Below are 24,356 nucleotides of genomic sequence, written 5' to 3'. Positions count from 1 at the left end.
TGAGCACTGACCCTCTGACAGCGCTGCGCTCCCTCAGCACTGACCCTCCCACAGTATGGCACTCCGTCAGTACTGACCTACATTAACACATTTAAGCCTCCAGCGTCTCTGACGCTGTGAACCCACAAGTCTAAGTTTCATGTTCAGGCGAACGGGGTCAGAGGGTGAGGGGGTTCAAGGGTGGACATTTGCAGTGGGATGTGCAGATAGAATCCATTTAGAACTTGCGGCTGTTCCTGTCGTTCACCTTTTATAAGCCCTGATGCTAATCTTTCTAATGGATATGGAACAGCGCCATCCGCTGGAGGCAGGGAGTAATTACAGTGTGACATTTTTACACAGGCTGTTTGCATTATAAATGTTGACATGGGAGTACAGACATGGTATAAATACTCCGTAACACTTGGGGGCCACCCATCAATACACCTACCCTGCTGCTGTAGCCACATTGACGTCCTTCGACTGGATGAAGGCTGAATGCGAGCCTCTGGTGCGGCAGCTGTGCAAGGAAGAAAGGTCGCCTGAGTAAAGCAGCAACACAGTAGTATCAACACACCGTCCGTTATGAAAGGCCTGCTGGTCTGCACTGTCGTTCACAATCCAGGAAGTCCCAAAAATGCCAACAGTGGGCCTTCAAAGGTCAGTCCCTACTGGAATCCAGGGAAGTCGGCAGGTCGTTTGTGCACAGCAGGATCCCGCAGGCAACGCTGACCCAGTTTTAAGTGACATTTGTGGAGGGATTAACGTTGCCCCCAGGTCATCAAGGAGAACTCCCCACCGTCCCCACACCACCTCCTCACCAACCCAACTGTCCTTTCAACGGCGGCCAGGGGACCTTGCGTGCCTGCACCGAGAGGGCCGACCGGATCTCTGGCTTAACGCCCCATCCGAAAGGCAACTCCGCCGGCAGTGCAGCGCTCTCTGCGTACGGCGCTGGGCGTATCGGGCCTGGGTTGAAGGGGGGGAGCTCAGTGTTAAATGGTGCGTTTTAATTATACCGTTAAGACACACGGGTGAAGGGCATTGTTTAACGCAGTTTGTAATAAATGCTCCTCAACCTGCTGCAAGCGGCGCACACACAGACACGGGCAAGGTCCGGTGCAGCGGGTCAGGCGGCAGGATTGGAAGAGCAGGCCAGTCCGTGCAGACGGAATTCATTCGGAAAACGAGGATTCAGTCGTCACTTTTAAATGCCCACTACAAATTCCTATCCCAACATTTCAAACGGAGGTAGCCCATGTAAATCTGTCAGTCCAGCCTGCTGGTGTCAAGGTGTAATTACAGCGTGACAGGTTTACATAGGCAGCTCCCATTATAAACGTTGACATGGGAATTCACAACATTTCAAACGGAGGTAGCCCATGTAAAGCTGTCAGTCCAGCCTGCTGGTGTCAAGGTGTAATTACAGCGTGACAGGTTTACATAGGCAGCTCCCATTATAAACGTTGACATGGGAATTCACAACATTTCAAACGGAGGTAGCCCATGTAAAGCTGTCAGTCCAGCCTGCTGGTAGCAAGGTGTAATTACAGCGTGACACGTTTACATAGGCAGCTCCCATTATAAACATTGACATGGGAATTCACAAGGCGACGGTAGGATATTTTTTGACACGTTCCACAGGTTGACATGCGTTGTGTTTTAATGACACGCTCCGCTTTCCGGCATGGTGCTTTGTACCCAGTAAGATACATACCCTGGGTGGGGGATGGCTGCTGCGCCCACATTCTTCCCTTGGACTGATTCTGAAGTTCCAGCTCAGGAGCTGTGAGTTAAATGAGATAAGAAACGAAACGTCTGAATAACAACCACACCGCCTGGCCACAGACTCAAATGGCATCTCAAGGGCTCAAATTGCTTCGCAACCATCGCTTTTTATTTTTGTTGCTTGAAGTGGGAACGGCCGCGAGCAATTTGCGCACAGCAAGATCCCAAAATGCAACCACGCGCATCTGTCTCTCGGTGACTTTTTGAAGAACGTATTCTTTCTCGGGGCATGGGTTTCGTTGGCTTGGAAAGCATTTATTGCCCATCCCTAATTGCCGCCTTGAGAAGGTGGTGGGTGAGCCGCCTTCTTGAGCCGCTGCAGTCCCCGTGTGGTGTAGGTACACCCACCGTGCTGTTAGGGAGGGAGTTCCAGGATTTTGTCCCGTGTGGTGTAGGTACACCCACCGCGCTGTTAGGGAGGGAGTTCCAGGATTTTGTCCCGTGTGGTGTAGGTATACCCACCGTGCTGTTAGGGAGGGAGTTCCAGGATTTTGTCCCGTGTGGTGTAGGTACACCCACCGTGCTGTTAGGGAGGGAGTTTCAAGATTTTGTCCCGTGGGGTGTAGGTACACCCACAGCGCTGTTAGGGAGTTCCAGGATTTTGTCCTGTGTGTGTAGGTACACCCACCGTGCTGTTAGGGAAGGAGTTCCAGGATTTTGTCCCGTGTGGTGTAGGTACACCCACCGTGCTGTTAGGGAGGGAGTTTCAAGATTTTGTCCCGTGGGGTGTAGGTACACCCACAGCGCTGTTAGGGAGTTCCAGGATTTTGTCCTGTGTGTGTAGGTACACCCACCGTGCTGTTAGGGAGGGAGTTCCAGGATTTTGACCCAGCGACAGTGAAGGAACGGCCGATATATTTCCAAGTCGGGATGGTGAGTGGCTCGGAGGGGAACTTGCAGGTGGTGGTGTTCCCCATGTGTCTGCTGCCCTTGTCCTTCTAGGTGGTAGAGGTGGTGGGTTTGGGCGGCGCTGTCGAAGGAGCCTTGGCGAGTTGCTGCAGTGCATCTTGTAGATGGTACACACGCTGCTGCCCCTGTGCGATTATGGGCCGCGGGATGACAAGGGAGGCTCCCCTCCTGCTCAGTTTGCAGCTCCAGCTGTGGGGTCTATGACATCCACCTTGAGAGGGCTCGAAGCTTTAGGAAGGCGGTCAAAGACTCAGAGAGGGCGCAGAGGAGATTTACCAGAAAGATTGCAGCTATACGGAGACTGGAGAAGCAGGGTTCTCCATGCAGAAGCAAAGGTTTAGGGGAGATATTACTGTAGTCAAAATTGAGAAGGATCTAAACAGATTAAATAGGGAGAAAACTGGTAGTTGGGTAGGTAAGCAGTGGGCTTAGATTAAAAATAGTCACCTGAAGAGCTGGGGCAGGGGGAGGGGGCAGGTAAGGAGGGCATTTTGTTTTTACACAGTGAGTTGCTGTGGTCTGTTGTAAAATGGAGATTGGCTCTTACCCAGCAGTCGAAGGCAGGACCAGTATTTGTGGTGCACTGAGATCACGTTGCTGATGCTGTCAGCCGCACTCACAGCGAGATTGTCGAACCGCTGCAGGTAGGGGGGAGTGTCGCCCAGTAACGTTCGAGTGCACATGGCCATAGACTCAGAGATTGCTGTCAGGTTGTAACCACCCTGTGCCACAGAGAGAGAGAAAGGGAGTGAGAGAAAGGGCGGGAGGGCGTGAGCGGGGGGGGCACACGAAGAGAGAGAGGAAGCGCATGCGAAGAGAGAGGGAGAGCGCGCGAAGAGAGAGGGGGAGCGCATGAAGAGAGAGGGAGAGCGCACGAAGAGAGAGGGAGAGCGCATGGAGAGAGAGAGAGTGCACGAAGAGAGAGAGAGCGCACGAAGAGAGAGAGAGCGCACGAAGAGAGAGAGAGCGCACGAAGAGAGAGAGAGCGCACAAAGAGAGAGAGAGCGCACAAAGAGAGAGAGAGCGCGCACAAAGAGAGAGAGCGCGCACAAAGAGAGAGAGCGCGCACAAAGAGAGAGAGCGCGCACAAAGAGAGCGCACGAAGAGAGAGCGCACGAAGAGAGAGAGAGAGCGCACGAAGAGAGAGAGCACACGAAGAGAGAGAGAGCGCACGAAGAGAGAGCGCACGAACAGAGAGAGAGCGCACGAAGAGAGCGAGAGCGCACAGAGAGAGAGTGCACAAAGAGAGAGAGAGAGCGCACAGAGAGAGAGAGAGCGCAGAGAGAGAGCGCAGAGAAAGTGAGAGCGCACAAAGAGAGTGCACGAAGAGAGAGCGCACGAAGAAAGAGAGAGCGCACGAAGAAAGAGAGAGCGCACGAAGAAAGAGAGAGCGCACGAAGAAAGAGAGAGCGCACGAAGAAAGAGAGAGCGCACGAAGAAAAAGAGAGCGCACAAAGAAAGAGAGAACGCACAAAGAGAGAGAGAGAGAGAGAGAGAGTGCACGAAGAGAGAGTGCATGAAGAAAGAGAGAGCGCACGAAGAAAGAGAGAGCCCATGAAGAAAGAGAGACCGCACTAAGAAAGAGAGAGCACAGGAAGAGAGCACACGAAGAGAGAGAGAGAGCGCACCAAGAGAGAGAGTGCACCAAGAGAGAGAGCGCACCAAGAGAGAGAGCGCACCAAGAGAGAGAGCGCACCAAGAGAGAGAGCGCACCAAGAGAGAGAGCGCACCAAGAGAGAGCGCACCAAGAGAGAGAGCGCACCAAGAGAGAGCGAGAGAGAGAGAACACACGAAGAGAGAGAGTACGCACCAAGAGAGTACGCACCAAGAAAGAGAGTGCACCGAGAGAGAGCGCACCAAGAGAGAGAGAGAGAACCAAGAGAGAGAGAAAGAGCGCACCAAGAGAGAGAGAGAGAGCGCACCAAGAGGGAGAGAGAGAGAGCGCACCGAGAGAGAGAGAGAGCGCACCAAGAGAGAGAGAGAGCGCACCAAGAGAGAGAGAGAGCGCACCAAGAGAGAGAGAGCACCAAGAGAGAGAGAGCACCAAGAGAGAGAGAGAGCGCACCAAGAGAGAGAGAGAGCGCACCAAGAGAGAGAGAGAGCGCACCAAGAGAGAGAGAGAGCGCGCGCACCAAGAGAGAGCGCACACCAAGAGAGCGCGCACCAAGAGAGAGAGAGAGAGCGCGCACCAAGAGAGAGAGAGAGCGCGCACCAAGAGAGAGAGAGAGCATACACCAAGAGAGAGAGAAAGCGCGCACCAAGAGAGAGGGAGAGCGCGCACCAAGAGAGAGAGAGAAGCGCGCACCAAGAGAGAGAGAGTGCGCACCAAGAGAGAGAGAGAGCGCACCGAGAGAGAGAGTGCACCAAGAGAGAGAGCGCACGAAGAGAGAGGAGCACAAGAGAGAAAGAGAGAGCGCACAAGAGAGAGCGCATGAAGAGAGAGAGAGCTCACGAAGAGAGAGCGCACGAGAGAGAGAGAGAGTGCATGAAGAGAGAGCGCACACGGAGAGAGAGAGCACAAAGAGAGAGAGAGCGAGCACGGAGAGAGAGAGAGCGCACAGAGAGAGAAAGAGCATGCACAGAGAGAGAGAGCGCAGAGAGAGAGCGCACAGAGAGAGAGAGAGTGCACAGAGAGAGAGAGCGCACAGAGAGAGAGCGCACAGAGAGAGAGCGCACAGAGAGAGAGCGCACAGAGAGAGAGAGCGCACAGAGAGAGAGAGCGCACAGAGAGAGAGAGCACAGAGAGAGCGCACAGAGAAAGAGAGAGCGCACAGAGAAAGAGAGAGCGCACAGAGAGAGAGAGAGTGCACAGAGAGAAAGAGAGAGAGCGCACAGAAAGAGAGCGCACAGAGAGAAAGAGAGAGAGCGCACAGAGAGAGAGAGAGCACACGAAGAGAGAGAGAGCACACAAAGAGAGAGAGAGCGCACGAAGAGAGAGAGAGCGCACGAAGAGAGAGAGAGAGCGTACGAAGAGAGAGAGAGAGCGTACGAAGAGAGAGAGAGCGCACGAAGAGAGAGAGAGAGCGCATGAAGAGAGAGAGAGCGCACGGAGAGAGAGAGAGAGCGCACGAAGTGAGAGAGAGAGCGCACGAAGAGAGAGAGAGCGCACCAAGAGAGAGAGAGCGCACAGAGAGAGAGAGAGCACACAGAGAGAGAGCGCACAGAGAGAGAGCGCACAGAGAGAGAGAAAGCGCACAGAGAGAGTGCACAGAGAGAGCGCACGAAGTGAGAGTGCGCACGAAGCGAGAGAGCGTGCACCAAGAGCGAAAGAGCGCACACGAAGAGAGAGAGAGAGAGCGCACAAAGAGAGAGAGAGAGAGCGCACAAAGAGAGAGAGAGCGCACAAGAGAAAACATAGAGAGAGAGAGAGAGAGAGAGAGAGAGCACACGAAGAGAGAGAGAGCTCGTAACAAATTGCACAAAGTCCCCTTCTCAGCTACTCCCAGGAGTCCCGTCAATACTGGCACACTCCCAGAGACCCCCTGTAAATACTGACACACTCCCCAGAGACCCCCTGTAAATGCTGACACACTCCCTGGGGACCCCCCTGTAAATACTGACACACTCCCCGGGGACCCCCTGTAAATACTGACACACTCCCCGGGGACCCCCCTGTAAATACTGACACACTCCCCGAGGACCCACTGTAAATACTGACACACTCCCCAGGGTCCCCCTGTAAATACTGACACACTCCCCGAGGACCCCCTGTAAATACTGACACACTTCCCTGGGACCCCCTGAAAATACTGACACACTCCCCGGGGACCCCCCTGTAAATACTGACACACTCCCCGGGGAACCCCCTGTAAATACTGACACACTCCCCAGGGACCCCCCTGTAAATACTGACACACTCCCCGGGGACCCCCCTGTAAATACCGACACGCTCCCCGGAGACCCCCCTGTAAATACTGACACACTCCCCGGAGACCCCCCCCGTAAATACTGAGACTTGTGTGACCCAGTCACGTTAGGCCCCGCAAACGCCGTTCCCAAGCAGGTCGGTTTCACCTACCTCCAGAGCCAGGACCACTCGGCCCCCTGCCAGGCCCATCAGCATGTGTGTCAGGTGGGCGTAGCATTCAGGAGTCACTTGACAGCCACCCAGAGGGTCACCACGAGCTGCGTCAAATCCAGCCGAGACCAGCACCAGGTCAGGCTGGAACTGGAGGGCAGGGAGAGAGAGAGAGAGAGAGAGAGAGAGATAAGAGCACAAATAGGAGCAACAGGAGGGAGCCAACTGGCCTCTTGAGCCTGCTCCCCCTGGAATTTTACACCTTCCGATGCGATCGCCTCTCTTCCTTCAAACTCCGGGAAATATCGGCCCATCCCACTCGATCTCTCCCATCTTAGGGATGAATCTAGCGGACCCTCACTGCGCCTTCTCCGAGGGGCAAGCATACCCCCCCCCCCACCCCGGTAGCTACGGAGCAAAGCTCAGTGCGGTATTGCAGGTCACTCCTCTTCCAGGTCCCTTTAAGGCCCTCAAAACAACGCAACGACAAATCTCGCCTGTTTACTGATAACCCCTACAAAGGTGGCCAGGCGGGGAGGGGTCCGCCCAAGGCTTCCCACAGCCGGAGTTTCGTGATTCCGTGCCCCCCTCTCGCCTGCTCGTGCCACCCAACACCCCTCCCCTGTCAGCTATTGAGATGTTAGAACAGAACAGAACAGAATGGGGTGGGGTGGGGGTGGGGCAGGGGGAAAGGGTGTAACTTACAGTGGAAATTCCCCTCCGATACTCCCCCCCACCACCACCACGGGCGATCGGCAGCAGTCCGGGGGTCCACATGGGCTATCTTCAGTGCCGGGGGGTGGGGGGGGGGGTCTCTGCCCCGCCCTCCTCAGAATGAGGCCACTCGGCCCTTCGAGCCTGCGCCATCATTCGGGAAAGGCTGACCCGAGCGTGGGCTCAACTCCACTTTCCTACCCTGTCTCCCCGCACCCACCCCCCACCCTCCCATATCCCTCAACTGCACCCCCCCCCACCCTCCCATATCCCTCAACCACCCCCCCCCACATGGATCAGAAATCTGCCTCACTCGTCCTTGAATATATTCAGTGACCCGGCCCCCCGCTGCTCTCGGGTTGGGGGGGGCGGAATTCCACAGACTGACCACCCTCTGAGACAAGAAATTCCTCCTCGTCTCCGTCTTCAATGGGAGACCCCTCATTCTGAAACTGTGCCCCCCTCCCCCTCCCCCTCCCCTCGTTCTACATCCCCTCCCCCCGCCACGAGGGGGGGAAACATCCCCTCAAGATCCACCCTGTCAAAGCCCCTCCCCTCAGAATCTGACATGTTTCAATAAGATCACCTCTCATTCTTCTAAACTCCAATGGGTAGAGGCCCCAACCTGCTCAACCTTTCCCCATCAGACAAACCCCCTTCGTCCCAGGAATCAGCCGAGCGAGCCTTCTCTGGACAGCCTCCAGTGCTGTCGTTCCGACCTCCTGCCCACGGCGGCGCTGCAGGGAAAGCTATGGGGAGAGGGTGGTGCAGCGGTAACCGCACTGGATTCTTAGCGCCCTGGGAGCACGGGTTCGAATCTCACCACGGCAGCTGGTGGCGGAATTTAAATTCACTTAATAAATCTGGAATTGAAAGCTAAGTCCCAGTGATGGCGACCCACAAAGCTACCATTGATTGTTGTCAAAAAACCCATCACCAAACTTTCATCCAGAGTGGTTCAAACCCCATCTGATGTCCCTTTAGGGAAGGAAATCTGCCCTCCTAACCCGGTCTGGCCCACACGTGGCTCCAGACCCCCACGGCAATGTGGTTGACTCCTGACTCTGAACTGGCCCAAGCAAGCCACTCAGTTAACACAGAAACGTAGGAGCAGGCCATTCGGCCCTTCGAACCCGCTCCGCCGTTCCTTATGAGCATCCAACTCAATAGCCTGCTCCCCGCTTTCTCCCCCCATCCTTCGGTCCCTACCGCTTCGAGAGCTGCAACTTAACTCCTCCTTGAAAAAGAAAAGGAGTGACGGGCAATCAGGGATGGGTAACCTTCTGGCCCATGGTCCCGTGAAAGAGTCAATTAAAACTCCTGGAGTTGCGTAACAACCTGCCTTGTCCCCGGCCGCCAATCCGGACGGGCAGGCGGCTGCGCTGACGGGTGTTACCTGGTAGGAGATCGGCATGACCAGGCGGTGAAAGGCGGTCATGTACTCCACATCGCCCATGTTGCTGCCGTTCCACGGGATGTTGACGTTGAAGCCCTCCCCGGCGTCAACCCCAACCTTGGTGTAGTTGGCGTCCTCCGAGTTGGGGAAGAAGGAGCCGTTGTCGTAGCGGTGAAGCGAGATGTACAGGACGCTGAAACAGAGGAGCGCAGGGTCAGAGGAGGTGGTGGGAGGGGGGGGAAAGAGGGGCCACTCAGCCCCTTACAGCTGCCCCCTCGTTCAGGACTTCCCCACCCCCCCCCGTCCCCCAAACCCCAGCAGGGGGGATCGTTTCTCTCTTTCGGCCCTACCAAATCCTTTAATCACCTTAAACCCTTCGATCAGATTCCACTCCCCACCGCCCCAGCTTAATCTTCGATACTTGAGGGAATACAAGCCCGGTCTGTGTGACCGGCCCTCGCAATTTAACCCTTTCAGCCCTGGTGAACCTGCACTGCATCCTCTCAGGGGACAATATATCCTTCCCGAGTTGCGGGGCCCCAAAACTGAAAGCACCTAATCCCGTCTGTGCAATTAGTCTCTCAGTGACCTCCTCCAAGGCCAAAATATCCCCTTCCTGAGGTGCAGGGCCCTAGAACTGAACATAGTTACTTCCATCTGCACAATTAGCCTCTCAGTGACCCACTCCAAGGCCAATATATTCTTCCCGAGTTGCGGGACCCCAGAACTGAAAGCACCTAATCCCGTCTGTGCAATTAGTCTCTCAGTGACCTCCTCCAAGGCCAAAACAGCCCCTTCCTGAGGTGCAGGGCCCTAGAACTGAACATAGTTACTTCCATCTGCACAATTAGCCTCTCAGTGACCCCCCTCCAAGGCCAATATATCCTTCCTGGGGTGCGGGGCTCCAGAATTGAGCACAGTTACGTCCGCCTGCACAATTAGTCTCTCAGTGACCTCCTCCAAGGCCAATATACCCTTCCTGAGCCGCGGGGCCCAAGAACTGAACACAGTTACTCCCATCTGCACAATTAGTCTCTCAGTGACCACCTCCAAGGCCAATATATCCTTCCTGAGCCGTGGGGCCCAAGAACTGAACACAGTTACTCCCATCTGCACAATTAGTCTCTCAGTGACCTCCTCCAAGGCCAATATATCCTTCTTAAGGTGCAGGGCCCCGGAACTGAACACAGTTACTGCAGATGGGGGTTTGCCGAGAGATTTACAAAACTGAAGCTTGACTCACAATGATTTACGCCCCAGCCCCTACAAGACGAAGGTTAAGAAGAGTGCGAGGATAGGAGGTGGGGGAATATGTGATTCGTCTTGTCAGTTGCTTTATGTCAGGCCTCCATTTACATTTTCTATCCCCCTCCTCCAATGGCCCCCAGTCTTCACTCCCTCGTCCAGGAGGTGCCGATTCCCGGAATCTCGAGAGCTCATTGTTCGCACTATGCCACCCACAGGAGGCATCATCGCCCAGCCCATCTTTTCCCAATGGGTGTCAATCAGGAAATGGGCTGCTTCCCACCCCACCCCCCAACATTGCTCGCCGAACCCAGTCGCACTGCCTGGGCTGTACCAGCTGCTCCATCACTGACATCCTGGCACGGGGAGCTGGTGCCTGCTATGCCACTCATTGGCTCACCTCGCGGAGTTACTGAGGGTGCCCATCGCAAGGCACGCCCTCCCAGCGCAGGGAGGCAAAACACCTCAGTCTATCCCAGCCCACTAAATCCCCTCCCTTTCTCGAGGCGCAGCCGCTGTTGCAGCACAGGAGTAAGGGGATTTACCAGCAGCCGCCAACCTACAGCAATTACCCTCTAGGTGACCTCATGACATGCCTCTTCAGAACACCGTCGCCAGAGGGATGAGCAATGTCACGGGGTATCAATGCATGAAAGAAAGATGTGCGTTGGTGCAGCACTTTCTAATGGCCAAAGGAATACTTCTGAAGTACAGCCACTGCTGTAATGCAGGGAACACGGCAGCCGATTAGTGCACAGCAAGCTCCCACAAACAGCAATGTGATAATGACCAGATAACCTGCTATGGTGTTGCTGATCGAGCTATAAATATCGACCAGGGCACCGGGGAGAACTCCCCGGCTGCTCTTCGAAATATGCCCTCAGGAACTTGCACAGCCACCCAGGCACAAAGTTGGGGCCACGGTTTAAAGTTTCATTCAGAACGCAGCACCTCTGACAGTGCAGCATTCCCGCAACCATCACTCGTTTAGCAATCCTAACGTGTACCAAAAAATTGGCATGCTAAACAGAGAGGGTCGGGAGGGCGGAGGAAGGTGTTGGGGGCGGGGGGGGGTGAGGCGGAGGGCGGGGGAGGGCGGCAGAGGGTTGGGGAGGGAGGCAGAGGGTTGGGGAGGGGGGCAGAGGGTTGGGGAGAGGGGCAGAGGGTTGGGGAGAGGGGCAGAGGGTTGGGGAGAGGGGCAGAGGGTTGGGGAGGGAGGCAGAGGGTTGGGGAGGGGGGCAGAGGGTTGGGGAGGGGGGCAGAGGGTTGGGGAGGGGGGCAGAGGGTTGGGGAGGGGGGCAGAGGGTTGGGGAGGGGGGCAGAGGGTTGGGGAGGGGGGCAGAGGGTTGGGGAGAGGGGCAGAGGGTTGAGGAGAGGGGCAGAGGGTTGGGGAGAGGGGCAGAGGGTTGGGGAGAGGGGCAGAGGGTTGGGGAGAGGGGCAGAGGGTTGGGGAGAGGGGCAGAGGGTTGGGGAGGGTGGGGAAGGGTTGGGGAGGGAGGGAGAGGGTTGGGGAGGGAGGCTGAGGGTGAGGGAAGGTCAGTGAGGAAGGCGGAGAATGGAGGTGGAGGGTGGGGAGGGAGGCGGAGGGCGAGGGAGGGAGACCGGTGGGGGGGGGGGGGCTGTCGGGGAGGGAGGCTGAGGGTCAGGGAGGGTCGAGGAGGGAGGCGACTGGCAGCAGTGTGACTTTTGGAAAATATGACAGTCTTAATTTACCAACTGTGTTAAAGGAAAATGGGGAAATTAAACAGGGGTCACTGTTACTGCGCTGGAGTGTGGACAGAGATGATCAGGAGCTATAGTTACTGCGCTGGAGTGTGGGCAGAGATGATCAGGGGTCACTGTTACTGTGCTGGAGTGTGGGCAGAGATGATCAAGGGTCAGTGTTACTGAGCTGGAGTGTGGGCAGAGATGATCAGGGGTAACTGTTACTGCGCTGGAGTGTGGGCAGAGATGATCAGGGGTCAGTGTTACTGCGCTGGAGTGTGGGCAGAGATGATCAGGAGATATAGTTACTGCGCTGGAGTGTGGGCAGAGATGATCAGGGGTCACTGTTACTGCGCTGGAGTGTGGGCAGAGATGATCAGGGGTCACTGTTACTGCGCTGGAATGTGGGCAGAGATGATCAGGGGTCACTGTTACTGCGCTGGAGTGTGGGCAGAGATGATCAGGGGTCAGTGTTACTGCGCTGGAGTGTGGGCCGAGATTATCAGGGGTCAGTGTTACTGCGCTGGAGTGTGGGCAGAGATGATCAGGGGTCACTGTTACTGCGCTGGAGTGTGGGCAGAGATGATCAGGGGTCAGTGTTACTGTGCTGGAGTGTGGGCAGAGATGATCAGGGGTCACTGTTACTGTGCTGGAGTGTGGGCAGAGATGATCAGGGGTCACTGTTACTGTGCTGGAGTGTGGGCAGAGATGATCAGGGGTCACTGTTACTGCGCTGGAGTGTGGGCAGAGATGATCAGGGGTCACTGTTACTGCGCTGGAGTGTGGGCAGAGATGATCAGGGGTCACTGTTACTGCGCTGGAGTGTGGGCAGAGATGATCAGGGGTCATTGTTACCGTGCTGGAGTGTGGACAGAGATGATCAGGGGTCACTGTTACTGCGCTGGAGTGTGGACAGAGATGATCAGGGGTCACTGTTACTGCGCTGGAGTGTGGACAGAGATGATCAGGGGTCACTGTTACTGCGCTGGAGTGTGGGCAGAGATGATCAGGGGTCACTGTTACTGCGCTGGAGTGTGGGCAGAGATGATCAGGGGTCACTGTTACTGCGCTGGAGTGTTGGCAGAGATGATCAGGGGTCACTGTTACTGCGCTGGAGTGTGGGCAGAGATGATCAGGGGTCACTGTTACTGCGCTGGAGTGTGGGCAGAGATGATCAGGGGTCACTGTTACTGTGCTGGAGTGTGGGCAGAGATGATCAGGGGTCACTGTTACTGCGCTGGAGTGTGGGCAGAGATGATCAGGGGTCACTGTTACTGCGCTGGAGTGTGGGCAGAGATGATCAGGGGTCACTGTTACTGCGCTGGAGTGTGGGCAGAGATGATCAGGGGTCACTGTTACTGCGCTGGAGTGTGGGCAGAGATGATCAGGGGTCACTGTTACTGCGCTGGAGTGTGGGCAGAGATGATCAGGGGTCACTGTTACTGCGCTGGAGTGTGGGCAGAGATGATCAGGGGTCACTATTACTGCGCTGGAGTGTGGGCAGAGATGATCAGGGGTCACTGTTACCGTGCTGGAGTGTGGGCAGAGATGATCAGGGGTCACTGTTATTGCGCTGGAGTGTGGGCAGAGATGATCAGGGGTCAGTGTTACTGCGCTGGAGTGTGGGCAGAGATGATCAGGGGTCACTGTTACTGCGCTGGAGTGTGGGCAGAGATGATCAGGGGTCAGTGTTACTGCGCTGGAGTGTGGGCAGAGATGATCAGGAGTCACTGTTACTGCGCTGGAGTGTGGGCAGAGATGATCAGGGGTCACTGTTACTGCGCTGGAGTGTGGGCAGAGATGATCAGGGGTCACTGTTACTGCGGTAGACTGTGGGCAGAGATGATCAGGGGTCAGTGTTACTGTGCTGGAATGTGGGCAGAGATGATCAGGGGTCACTGTTACTGCGCTGGAGTGTGGGCAGAGATGATCAGGGGTCACTGTTACTGCGCTGGAGTGTGGGCAGAGATGATCAGGGGTCACTGTTACTGTGCTGGAGTGTGGGCAGAGATGATCAGGGGTCACTGTTACTGTGCTGGAGTGTGGGCAGAGATGATCAGGCGTCACTGTTACTGTGCTGGAGTGTGGGCAGAGATGATCAGGGGTCACTGTTACTGTGCTGGAATGTGGGCAGAGATGATCAGGGGTCACTGTTACTGCGCTGGAGTGTGGACAGAGATGATCAGGGGTCACTGTTACTGTGCTGGAGTGTGGGCAGAGATGATCAGGGGTCACTGTTACTGTGCTGGAGTGCGGGCAGAGATGATCAGGGGTCACTGTTACTGCGCTGGAGTGTGGGCAGAGATGATCAGGGGTCACTGTTACTGCGCTGGAGTGTGGGCAGAGATGATCAGGCGTCACTTACTGGGCTGGAGTGTGGGCAGAGATGATCAGGGGTCACTGTTACTGCGCTGGAGTGTGGGCAGAGATGATCAGGGGTCACTGTTACTGCACTGGAGTGTGGGCAGAGATGATCAGGGGTCACTGTTACTGTGCTGGAATGTGGGCAGAGATGATCAGGCGTCACTGTTACTGCGCTGGAGTGTGGGCAGAGATGATCAGGAGCTATAGTTACTGCGCTGGAGTGTGGGCAGAGATGATCAGGGGTCACTGTTACATGTGCTGGAGTGTGGGCAGAGATGATCGGGGTCACTGTTACGGCGCTGGAGTGTGGGCAGAGATGATCGGGGTCACTGTTACTGCGCTGGAGTGTGGGCAGAGATGATCAGGGGTCACTGTTACTGCGCTGGAGTGTGGGCAGAGATGATCAGGGGTCACTGTTACTGCGCTGCAGTGTGGGCAGAGATGATCAGGGGTCACTGTTACTGCGCTAGACTGTGGGCAGAGATGATCAGGGGTCACTGTTACTGCGCTGGAGTGTGGGCAGAGATGATCAGGCGTCACTTACTGGGCTGGAGTGTGGGCAGAGATGATCAGGGGTCACTGTTACTGCGCTGGAGTGTGGGCAGAGATGATCAGGGGTCACTGTTACTGCACTGGAGTGTGGGCAGAGATTATCAGGGGTCACTGTTACTGCGCTGGAGTGTGGGCAGAGATGATCAAGGGTCACTGTTACTGCGCTGGAGTGTGGGCAGAGATGATCAGGGGTCACTGTTACTGCGCTGGAGTGTGGGCAGAGATGAGCAGGGGTCACTGTTACTGCGCTGGAGTGTGGGCAGAGATGATCAGGGGTCACTGTTACTGCGCTGGAGTGTGGGCAGAGATGATCAGGGGTCACTGTTACTGCGCTGCAGTGTGGGCAGAGATGATCAGGGGTCACTGTTACTGCGCTAGACTGTGGGCAGAGATGATCAGGGGTCACTATTACTGCGCTGGAGTGTGGGCAGAGATGATCAGGCGTCACTTACTGGGCTGGAGTGTGGGCAGAGATGATCAGGGGTCACTGTTACTGCGCTGGAGTGTGGGCAGAGATGATCAGGGGTCACTGTTACTGCGCTGCAGTGTGGGCAGAGATGATCAGGGGTCACTGTTACTGCGCTAGACTGTGGGCAGAGATGATCAGGGGTCACTGTTACTGCGCTGGAGTGTGGGCAGAGATGATCAGGCGTCACTTACTGGGCTGGAGTGTGGGCAGAGATGATCAGGGGTCACTGTTACTGCGCTGGAGTGTGGGCAGAGATGATCAGGGGTCACTGTTACTGCACTGGAGTGTGGGCAGAGATGATCAGGGGTCACTGTTACTGCGCTGGAGTGTGGGCAGAGATGATCAGGGGTCACTGTTACTGCGCTGGAGTGTGGGCAGAGATGATCAGGGGTCACTGTTACTGTGCTGGAGTGTGGGCAGAGATGATCAGGCGTCACTGTTACTGTGCCGGAGTGTGGGCAGAGATGATCAGGGGTCACTGTTACTGTGCTGGAATGTGGGCAGAGATGATCAGGGGTCACTGTTACTGTGCTGGAGTGTGGACAGAGATGATCAGGGGTCACTGTTACTGTGCTGGAGTGTGGGCAGAGATGATCAGGGGTCAGTGTTACTGTGCTGGAGTGCGGGCAGAGATGATCAGGGGTCACTGTTACTGCGCTGGAGTGTGGGCAGAGATGATCAGGGGTCACTGTTACTGCGCTGGAGTGTGGGCAGAGATGATCAGGGGTCACTGTTACTGCGCTGGAGTGTGGGCAGAGATGATCAGGGGTCACTGTTACTGCGCTGCAGTGTGGGCAGAGATGATCAGGGGTCACTGTTACTGCGCTAGACTGTGGGCAGAGATGATCAGGGGTCACTGTTACTGCGCTGGAGTGTGGGCAGAGATGATCAGGCGTCACTTACTGGGCTGGAGTGTGGGCAGAGATAATCAGGGGTCACTGTTACTGCGCTGGAGTGTGGGCAGAGATGATCAGGGGTCACTGTTACTGCGCTGGAGTGTGGGCAGAGATGATCAGGGGTCACTGTTACTGCGCTGGAGTGTGGGCAGAGATGATCAGGGGTCACTGTTACTGCGCTGGAGTGTGGGCAGAGATGATCAGGGGTCACTGTTACTGTGCTGGAGTGTGGGCAGAGATGATCAGGCGTCACTGTTACTGTGCTGGAGTGTGGGCAGAGATGATCAGGGGTCACTGTTACTGTGCTGGAATGTGGGCAGAGATGATCAGGGGTCACTGTTACTGTGCTGGAGTGTGGACAGAGATGATCAGGGGTCACTGTTACTGTGCTGGAGTGTGGGCAGAGATGATCAGGGGTCACTGTTACTGTGCTGGAGTGCGGGCAGAGATGATCAGGGGTCACTGTTACTGCGCTGGAGTGTGGGCAGAGATGATCAGGGGTCACTGTTACTGCGCTGGAGTGTGGGCAGAGATGATCAGGCGTCACTTACTGGGCTGGAGTGTGGGCAGAGATGATCAGGGGTCACTGTTACTGCGCTGGAGTGTGGGCAGAGATGATCAGGGGTCACTGTTACTGCACTGGAGTGTGGGCAGAGATGATCAGGGGTCACTGTTACAGTGCTGGAATGTGGGCAGAGATGATCAGGCGTCACTGTTACTGCGCTGGAGTGTGGGCAGAGATGATCAGGGGTCACTGTTACTGCGCTGGAGTGTGGGCAGAGATGATCAGGGGTCACTGTTACTGCGCTGGAGTGTGGGCAGAGATGATCAGGGGTCACTGTTACTGCGCTAGACTGTGGGCAGAGATGATCAGGGGTCACTGTTACTGCGCTGGAGTGTGGGCAGAGATGATCAGGCGTCACCACCTGGGCTGGAGTGTGGGCAGAGATGATCAGGGGTCACTGTTACTGCGCTGGAGTGTGGGCAGAGATGATCAGGGGTCACTGTTACTGCGCTGCAGTGTGGGCAGAGATGATCAGGGGTCACTGTTACTGCGCTAGACTGTGGGCAGAGATGATCAGGGGTCACTGTTACTGCGCTGGAGTGTGGGCAGAGATGATCAGGCGTCACTTACTGGGCTGGAGTGTGGGCAGAGATGATCAGGGGTCACTGTTACTGCGCTGGAGTGTGGGCAGAGATGATCAGGGGTCACTGTTACTGCACTGGAGTGTGGGCAGAGATGATCAGGGGTCACTGTTACTGCGCTGGAGTGTGGGCAGAGATGATCAGGGGTCACTGTTACTGCGCTGGAGTGTGGGCAGAGATGATCAGGGGTCACTGTTACTGTGCTGGAGTGTGGGCAGAGATGATCAGGGGTCACTGTTACTGTGCTGGAGTGTGGGCAGAGATGATCAGGGGTCACTGTTACTGTGCTGGAATGTGGGCAGAGATGATCAGGGGTCACTGTTACTGTGCTGGAGTGTGGGACAGAGATGATCAGGGGTCACTGTTACTGTGCTGGAGTGTGGGCAGAGATGATCAGGGGTCAGTGTTACTGTGCTGGAGTGCGGGCAGAGATGATCAGGGGTCACTGTTACTGCGCTGGAGTGTGGGCAGAGATGATCAGGGGTCACTGTTACTGCGCTGGAGTGTGGGCAGAGATGATCAGGGGTCACTGTTACTGCGCTGGAGTGTGGGCAGAGATGATCAGGGGTCACTGTTACTGCGCTGCAGTGTGGGCAGAGATGATCAGGGGTCACTGTTACTGCGCTAGACTGTGGGCAGAGATGATCAGGGGTCACTGTTACTGCGCTGGAGTGTGGGCAGAGATGATCAGGCGTCACTTACTGGGCTGGAGTGTGGGCAGAGATAATCAGGGGTCACTGTTACTGCGCTGGAGTGTGGGCAGAGATGATCAGGGGTCACTGTTACTGCGCTGGAGTGTGGGCAGAGATGATCAGGGGTCACTGTTACTGCGCTGGAGTGTGGGCAGAGATGATCAGGGGTCACTGTTACTGCGCTGGAGTGTGGGCAGAGATGATCAGGGGTCACTGTTACTGTGCTGGAGTGTGGGCAGAGATGATCAGGCGTCACTGTTACAGTGCTGGAGTGTGGGCAGAGATGATCAGGGGTCACTGTTACTGTGCTGGAATGTGGGCAGAGATGATCAGGGGTCACTGTTACTGTGCTGGAGTGTGGACAGAGATGATCAGGGGTCACTGTTACTGTGCTGGAGTGTGGGCAGAGATGATCAGGGGTCACTGTTACTGTGCTGGAGTGCGGGCAGAGATGATCAGGGGTCACTGTTACTGCGCTGGAGTGTGGGCAGAGATGATCAGGGGTCACTGTTACTGCGCTGGAGTGTGGGCAGAGATGATCAGGCGTCACTTACTGGGCTGGAGTGTGGGCAGAGATGATCAGGGGTCACTGTTACTGCGCTGGAGTGTGGGCAGAGATGATCAGGGGTCACTGTTACTGCACTGGAGTGTGGGCAGAGATGATCAGGGGTCACTGTTACAGTGCTGGAATGTTGGCAGAGATGATCAGGCGTCACTGTTACTGCGCTGGAGTGTGGGCAGAGATGATCAGGGGTCACTGTTACTGCGCTGGAGTGTGGGCAGAGATGATCAGGGGTCACTGTTACTGCGCTGGAGTGTGGGCAGAGATGATCAGGGGTCACTTTTACTGTGCTGGAGTGTGGGCAGAGATGATCAGGGGTCACTGTTACTGTGCTGGAGTGTGGGCAGAGATGATCAGGCGTCACTGTTACTGTGCTGGAATGTGGGCAGAGATGATCAGGGGTCACTGTTACTGTGCTGGAGTGTGGACAGAGATGATCAGGGGTCACTGTTACTGTGCTGGAGTGTGGGCAGAGATGATCAGGGGTCACTGTTACTGCGCTGGAGTGTGGGCAGAGATGATCAGGGGTCACTGTTACTGCGCTGGAGTGTGGGCAGAGATGATCAGGGGTCACTGTTACTGCACTGGAGTGTGGGCAGAGATGATCAGGGGTCACTGTTACTGCGCTGGAGTGTGGGCAGAGATGATCAGGGGTCACTGTTACTGCGCTGGAGTGTGGGCAGAGATGATCAAGGGTCACTGTTACTGCGCTGGAGTGTGGGCAGAGATGATCAGGGGTCACTGTTACTGCGCTGGAGTGTGGGCAGAGATGATCAGGGGTCACTGTTACTGCGCTGGAGTGTGGGCAGAGATGATCAGGGGTCACTGTTACTGCGCTGGAGTGTGGGCAGAGATGATCAGGGGTCACTGTTACTGCGCTGCAGTGTGGGCAGAGATGATCAGGGGTCACTGTTACTGCGCTAGACTGTGGGCAGAGATGATCAGGGGTCACTGTTACTGCGCTGGAGTGTGGGCAGAGATGATCAGGCGTCACTTACTGGGCTGGAGTGTGGGCAGAGATGATCAGGGGTCACTGTTACTGCGCTGGAGTGTGGGCAGAGATGATCAGGGGTCACTGTTACTGCACTGAAGTGTGGGCAGAGATGATCAGGGGTCACTGTTACTGTGCTGGAATGTGGGCAGAGATGATCAGGCGTCACTGTTACTGTGCTGGAGTGTGGGCAGAGATGATCAGGAGCTATAGTTACTGCGCTGGAGTGTGGGCAGAGATGATCAGGGGTCACTGTTACTGTGCTGGAGTGTGGGCAGAGATGATCAGGGGTCACTGTTACTGCGCTGGAGTGTGGGCAGAGATGATCAGGGGTCACTGTTACCGTGCTGGAGTGTGGGCAGAGCTGATCAGGGGTCACTGTTACTGTGCTGGAGTGTGGGCAGAGATGATCAGGGGTCACTGTTACTGCGCTGGAGTGTGGGCAGAGATGATCAGGGGTCACTGTTACTGCGCTGGAGTGTGGGCAGAGATGATCGGGGGTCACTGTTACTGTGCTGGAGTGTGGGCAGAGATGATCAGGGGTCACTGTTACTGCGCTGGAGTGTGGGCAGAGATGATCAGGGGTCACTGTTACTGCGCTGGAGTGTGGGCAGAGATGATCGGGGGTCACTGTTACTGCGCTGGAGTGTGGGCAGAGATGATCAGGGGTCACTGTTACTGCGCTGGAGTGTGGGCAGAGATGATCAGGGGTCACTGTTACTGCGCTGGAGTGTGGGCAGAGATGATCAGGAGCTATAGTTACTGAGCTGGAGTGTGGGCAGAGATGATCAGGAGCTATAGTTACTGCACTGGAGTGTGGGCAGAGATGATCAGGGGTCACTGTTACTGTGCTGGAGTGTGGGCAGAGATGATCGGGGTCACTGTTACTGCGCTGAAGTCTGGGCAGAGATGCTCAGGAGTCACTGTTACTGCGTTGGAGTGTAGGCAGAGATGATCAGGAGCTATAGTTACTGCGCTGGAGTGTGGGCAGAGATGATCAGGGGTCACTGTTACTGTGTTGGAGTGTGGGCAGAGATGATCAGGGGTCAATGTTACTGTGCTGGAGTGTGGGCAGATATGATCAGGGGTCACTGTTACTGGGCTGGAGTATGGGCAGATATGATCAGGGGTCACTGTTACTGTGCTGGAGTGTGGGCAGAGATGATCAGGGGTCACTGTTACTGCGCTGGAGTGTGGGCAGAGATGATCAGGGGTCACTGTTACTGCGCTGGAGTGTGGGCAGAGATGATCAGGGGTCAGTGTTACTGTGCTGGAGTGAGGGCAGAGATGATCAGGGGTCACTGTTACTGTGCTGGAGTGTGGGCAGAGATGATCAGGGGTCACTGTTACTGTGCTGGAGTGTGGGCAGAGATGATCAGGGGTCACTGTTACTGCGCTGGAGTGTGGGCAGAGATGATCAGGGGTCACTGTTACTGCGCTGGAGTGTCGGCAGAGATGATCAGGGGTCACTGTTACTGCGCTGGAGTGTGGGCAGAGATGATCAGGGGTCATTGTTACCGTGCTGGAGTGTGGACAGAGATGATCAGGGGTCACTGTTACTGCGCTGGAGTGTGGACAGAGATGATCAGGGGTCACTGTTACTGCGCTGGAGTGTGGACAGAGATGATCAGGGGTCACTGTTACTGCGCTGGAGTGTGGGCAGAGATGATCAGGGGTCACTGTTACTGCGCTGGAGTGTTGGCAGAGATGATCAGGGGTCACTGTTACTGCGCTGGAGTGTGGGCAGAGATGATCAGGGGTCACTGTTACTGCGCTGGAGTGTGGGCAGAGATGATCAGGGGTCACTGTTACTGTGCTGGAGTGTGGGCAGAGATGATCAGGGGTCACTGTTACTGCGCTGGAGTGTGGGCAGAGATGATCAGGGGTCACTGTTACTGCGCTGGAGTGTGGGCAGAGATGATCAGGGGTCACTGTTACTGCGCTGGAGTGTGGGCAGAAATGATCAGGGTCACTGTTACTGCGCTGGAGTGTGGGCAGAGATGATCAGGGGTCACTGTTACTGCGCTGGAGTGTGGGCAGAGATGATCAGGGGTCACTGTTACTGCGCTGGAGTGTGGGCAGAGATGATCAGGGGTCACTATTACTGCGCTGGAGTGTGGGCAGAGATGATCAGGGGTCACTGTTACCGTGCTGGAGTGTGGGCAGAGATGATCAGGGGTCACTGTTATTGCGCTGGAGTGTGGGCAGAGATGATCAGGGGTCAGTGTTACTGCGCTGGAGTGTGGGCAGAGATGATCAGGGGTCACTGTTACTGCGCTGGAGTGTGGGCAGAGATGATCAGGGGTCATTGTTACTGCGCTGGAGTGTGGGCAGAGATGATCAGGAGTCACTGTTACTGCGCTGGAGTGTGGGCAGAGATGATCAGGGGTCACTGTTACTGCGCTGGAGTGTGGGCAGAGATGATCAGGGGTCACTGTTACTGCGCTGGAGTGTGGGCAGAGATGATCAGGGGTCACTGTTACCGTGCTGGAGTGTGGGCAGAGCTGATCAGGGGTCACTGTTACTGTGCTGGAGTGTGGGCAGAGATGATCAGGGGTCACTGTTACTGCGCTGGAGTGTGGGCAGAGATGATCAGGGGTCACTGTTACTGCGCTGGAGTGTGGGCAGAGATGATCGGGGGTCACTGTTACTGTGCTGGAGTGTGGGCAGAGATGATCAGGGGTCACTGTTACTGCGCTGGAGTGTGGGCAGAGATGATCAGGGGTCACTGTTACTGCGCTGGAGTGTGGGCAGAGATGATCGGGGGTCACTGTTACTGCGCTGGAGTGTGGGCAGAGATGATCAGGGGTCACTGTTACTGCGCTGGAGTGTGGGCAGAGATGATCAGGGGTCACTGTTACTGCGCTGGAGTGTGGGCAGAGATGATCAGGAGCTATAGTTACTGAGCTGGAGTGTGGGCAGAGATGATCAGGAGCTATAGTTACTGCACTGGAGTGTGGGCAGAGATGATCAGGGGTCACTGTTACTGTGCTGGAGTGTGGGCAGAGATGATCGGGGTCACTGTTACTGCGCTGAAGTCTGGGCAGAGATGCTCAGGAGTCACTGTTACTGCGTTGGAGTGTAGGCAGCGATGATCAGGAGCTATAGTTACTGCGCTGGAGTGTGGGCAGAGATGATCAGGGGTCACTGTTACTGTGTTGGAGTGTGGGCAGAGATGATCAGGGGTCAATGTTACTGTGCTGGAGTGTGGGCAGATATGATCAGGGGTCACTGTTACTGGGCTGGAGTATGGGCAGATATGATCAGGGGTCACTGTTACTGTGCTGGAGTGTGGGCAGAGATGATCAGGGGTCACTGTTACTGCGCTGGAGTGTGGGCAGAGATGATCAGGGGTCACTGTTACTGCGCTGGAGTGTGGGCAGAGATGATCAGGGGTCAGTGTTACTGTGCTGGAGTGTGGGCAGAGATGATCAGGGGTCACTGTTACTGTGCTGGAGTGTGGGCAGAGATGATCAGGGGTCACTGTTACTGTGCTGGAGTGTGGGCAGAGATGATCAGGGGTCACTGTTACTGCGCTGGAGTGTGGGCAGAGATGATCAGGGGTCACTGTTACTGCGCTGGAGTGTGGGCAGAGATGATCAGGGGTCACTGTTACTGCGCTGGAGTGTGGGCAGAGATGATCAGGGGTCATTGTTACCGTGCTGGAGTGTGGACAGAGATGATCAGGGGTCACTGTTACTGCGCTGGAGTGTGGACAGAGATGATCAGGGGTCACTGTTACTGCGCTGGAGTGTGGACAGAGATGATCAGGGGTCACTGTTACTGCGCTGGAGTGTGGGCAGAGATGATCAGGGGTCACTGTTACTGCGCTGGAGTGTTGGCAGAGATGATCAGGGGTCACTGTTACTGCGCTGGAGTGTGGGCAGAGATGATCAGGGGTCACTGTTACTGCGCTGGAGTGTGGGCAGAGATGATCAGGGGTCACTGTTACTGAGCTGGAGTGTGGGCAGAGATGATCAGGGGTCACTGTTACTGCGCTGGAGTGTGGGCAGAGATGATCAGGGGTCACTGTTACTGCGCTGGAGTGTGGGCAGAGATGATCAGGGGTCACTGTTACTGCGCTGGAGTGTGGGCAGAAATGATCAGGGGTCACTGTTACTGCGCTGGAGTGTGGGCAGAGATGATCAGGGGTCACTGTTACTGCGCTGGAGTGTGGGCAGAGATGATCAGGGGTCACTGTTACTGCGCTGGAGTGTGGGCAGAGATGATCAGGGGTCACTATTACTGCGCTGGAGTGTGGGCAGAGATGATCAGGGGTCACTGTTACCGTGCTGGAGTGTGGGCAGAGATGATCAGGGGTCACTGTTATTGCGCTGGAGTGTGGGCAGAGATGATCAGGGGTCAGTGTTACTGCGCTGGAGTGTGGGCAGAGATGATCAGGGGTCACTGTTACTGCGCTGGAGTGTGGGCAGAGATGATCAGGGGTCATTGTTACTGCGCTGGAGTGTGGGCAGAGATGATCAGGAGTCACTGTTACTGCGCTGGAGTGTGGGCAGAGATGATCAGGGGTCACTGTTACTGCGCTGGAGTGTGGGCAGAGATGATCAGGGGTCACTGTTACTGCGCTAGACTGTGGGCAGAGATGATCAGGGGTCAGTGTTACTGTGCTGGAATGTGGGCAGAGATGATCAGGGGTCACTGTTACTGCGCTGGAGTGTGGGCAGAGATGATCAGGGGTCACTGTTACTGCGCTGGAGTGTGGGCAGAGATGATCAGGGGTCACTGTTACTGTGCTGGAGTGTGGGCAGAGATGATCAGGGGTCACTGTTACTGTGCTGGAGTGTGGGCAGAGATGATCAGGCGTCACTGTTACTGTGCTGGAGTGTGGGCAGAGATGATCAGGGGTCACTGTTACTGTGCTGGCATGTGGGCAGAGATGATCAGGGGTCACTGTTACTGCGCTGGAGTGT

At 55.8% G+C, this 24,356-nt stretch overlaps 1 protein-coding gene across 1 annotated transcript in view; it reads right to left on the bottom strand.

Moving 5' to 3' along the window:
• The window catches only part of LOC121274275 (histone deacetylase 6-like), a gene marked incomplete at its 5' end in the record, with an annotated part of 77,828 nt that overhangs the window by 31,923 nt on the left and 21,549 nt on the right, over positions 1–24,356 (bottom strand). The window contains 5 exons of the mRNA XM_041181500.1: positions 431–499; positions 1,697–1,765; positions 3,224–3,398; positions 6,695–6,844; positions 8,805–8,997. Coding sequence (XP_041037434.1) covers positions 431–499; positions 1,697–1,765; positions 3,224–3,398; positions 6,695–6,844; positions 8,805–8,997 — 656 coding nt within the window. The remainder of the gene's footprint in view (positions 1–430; positions 500–1,696; positions 1,766–3,223; positions 3,399–6,694; positions 6,845–8,804; positions 8,998–24,356) is intronic.

The sequence above is a fragment of the Carcharodon carcharias genome (genome assembly GCF_017639515.1).
Source record: "Carcharodon carcharias isolate sCarCar2 chromosome 35 unlocalized genomic scaffold, sCarCar2.pri SUPER_35_unloc_8, whole genome shotgun sequence".
NCBI classification, from domain to species: Eukaryota; Metazoa; Chordata; class Chondrichthyes; order Lamniformes; family Lamnidae; genus Carcharodon; species Carcharodon carcharias.
This window is presented reverse-complemented; position numbering and strand designations above follow the sequence as displayed.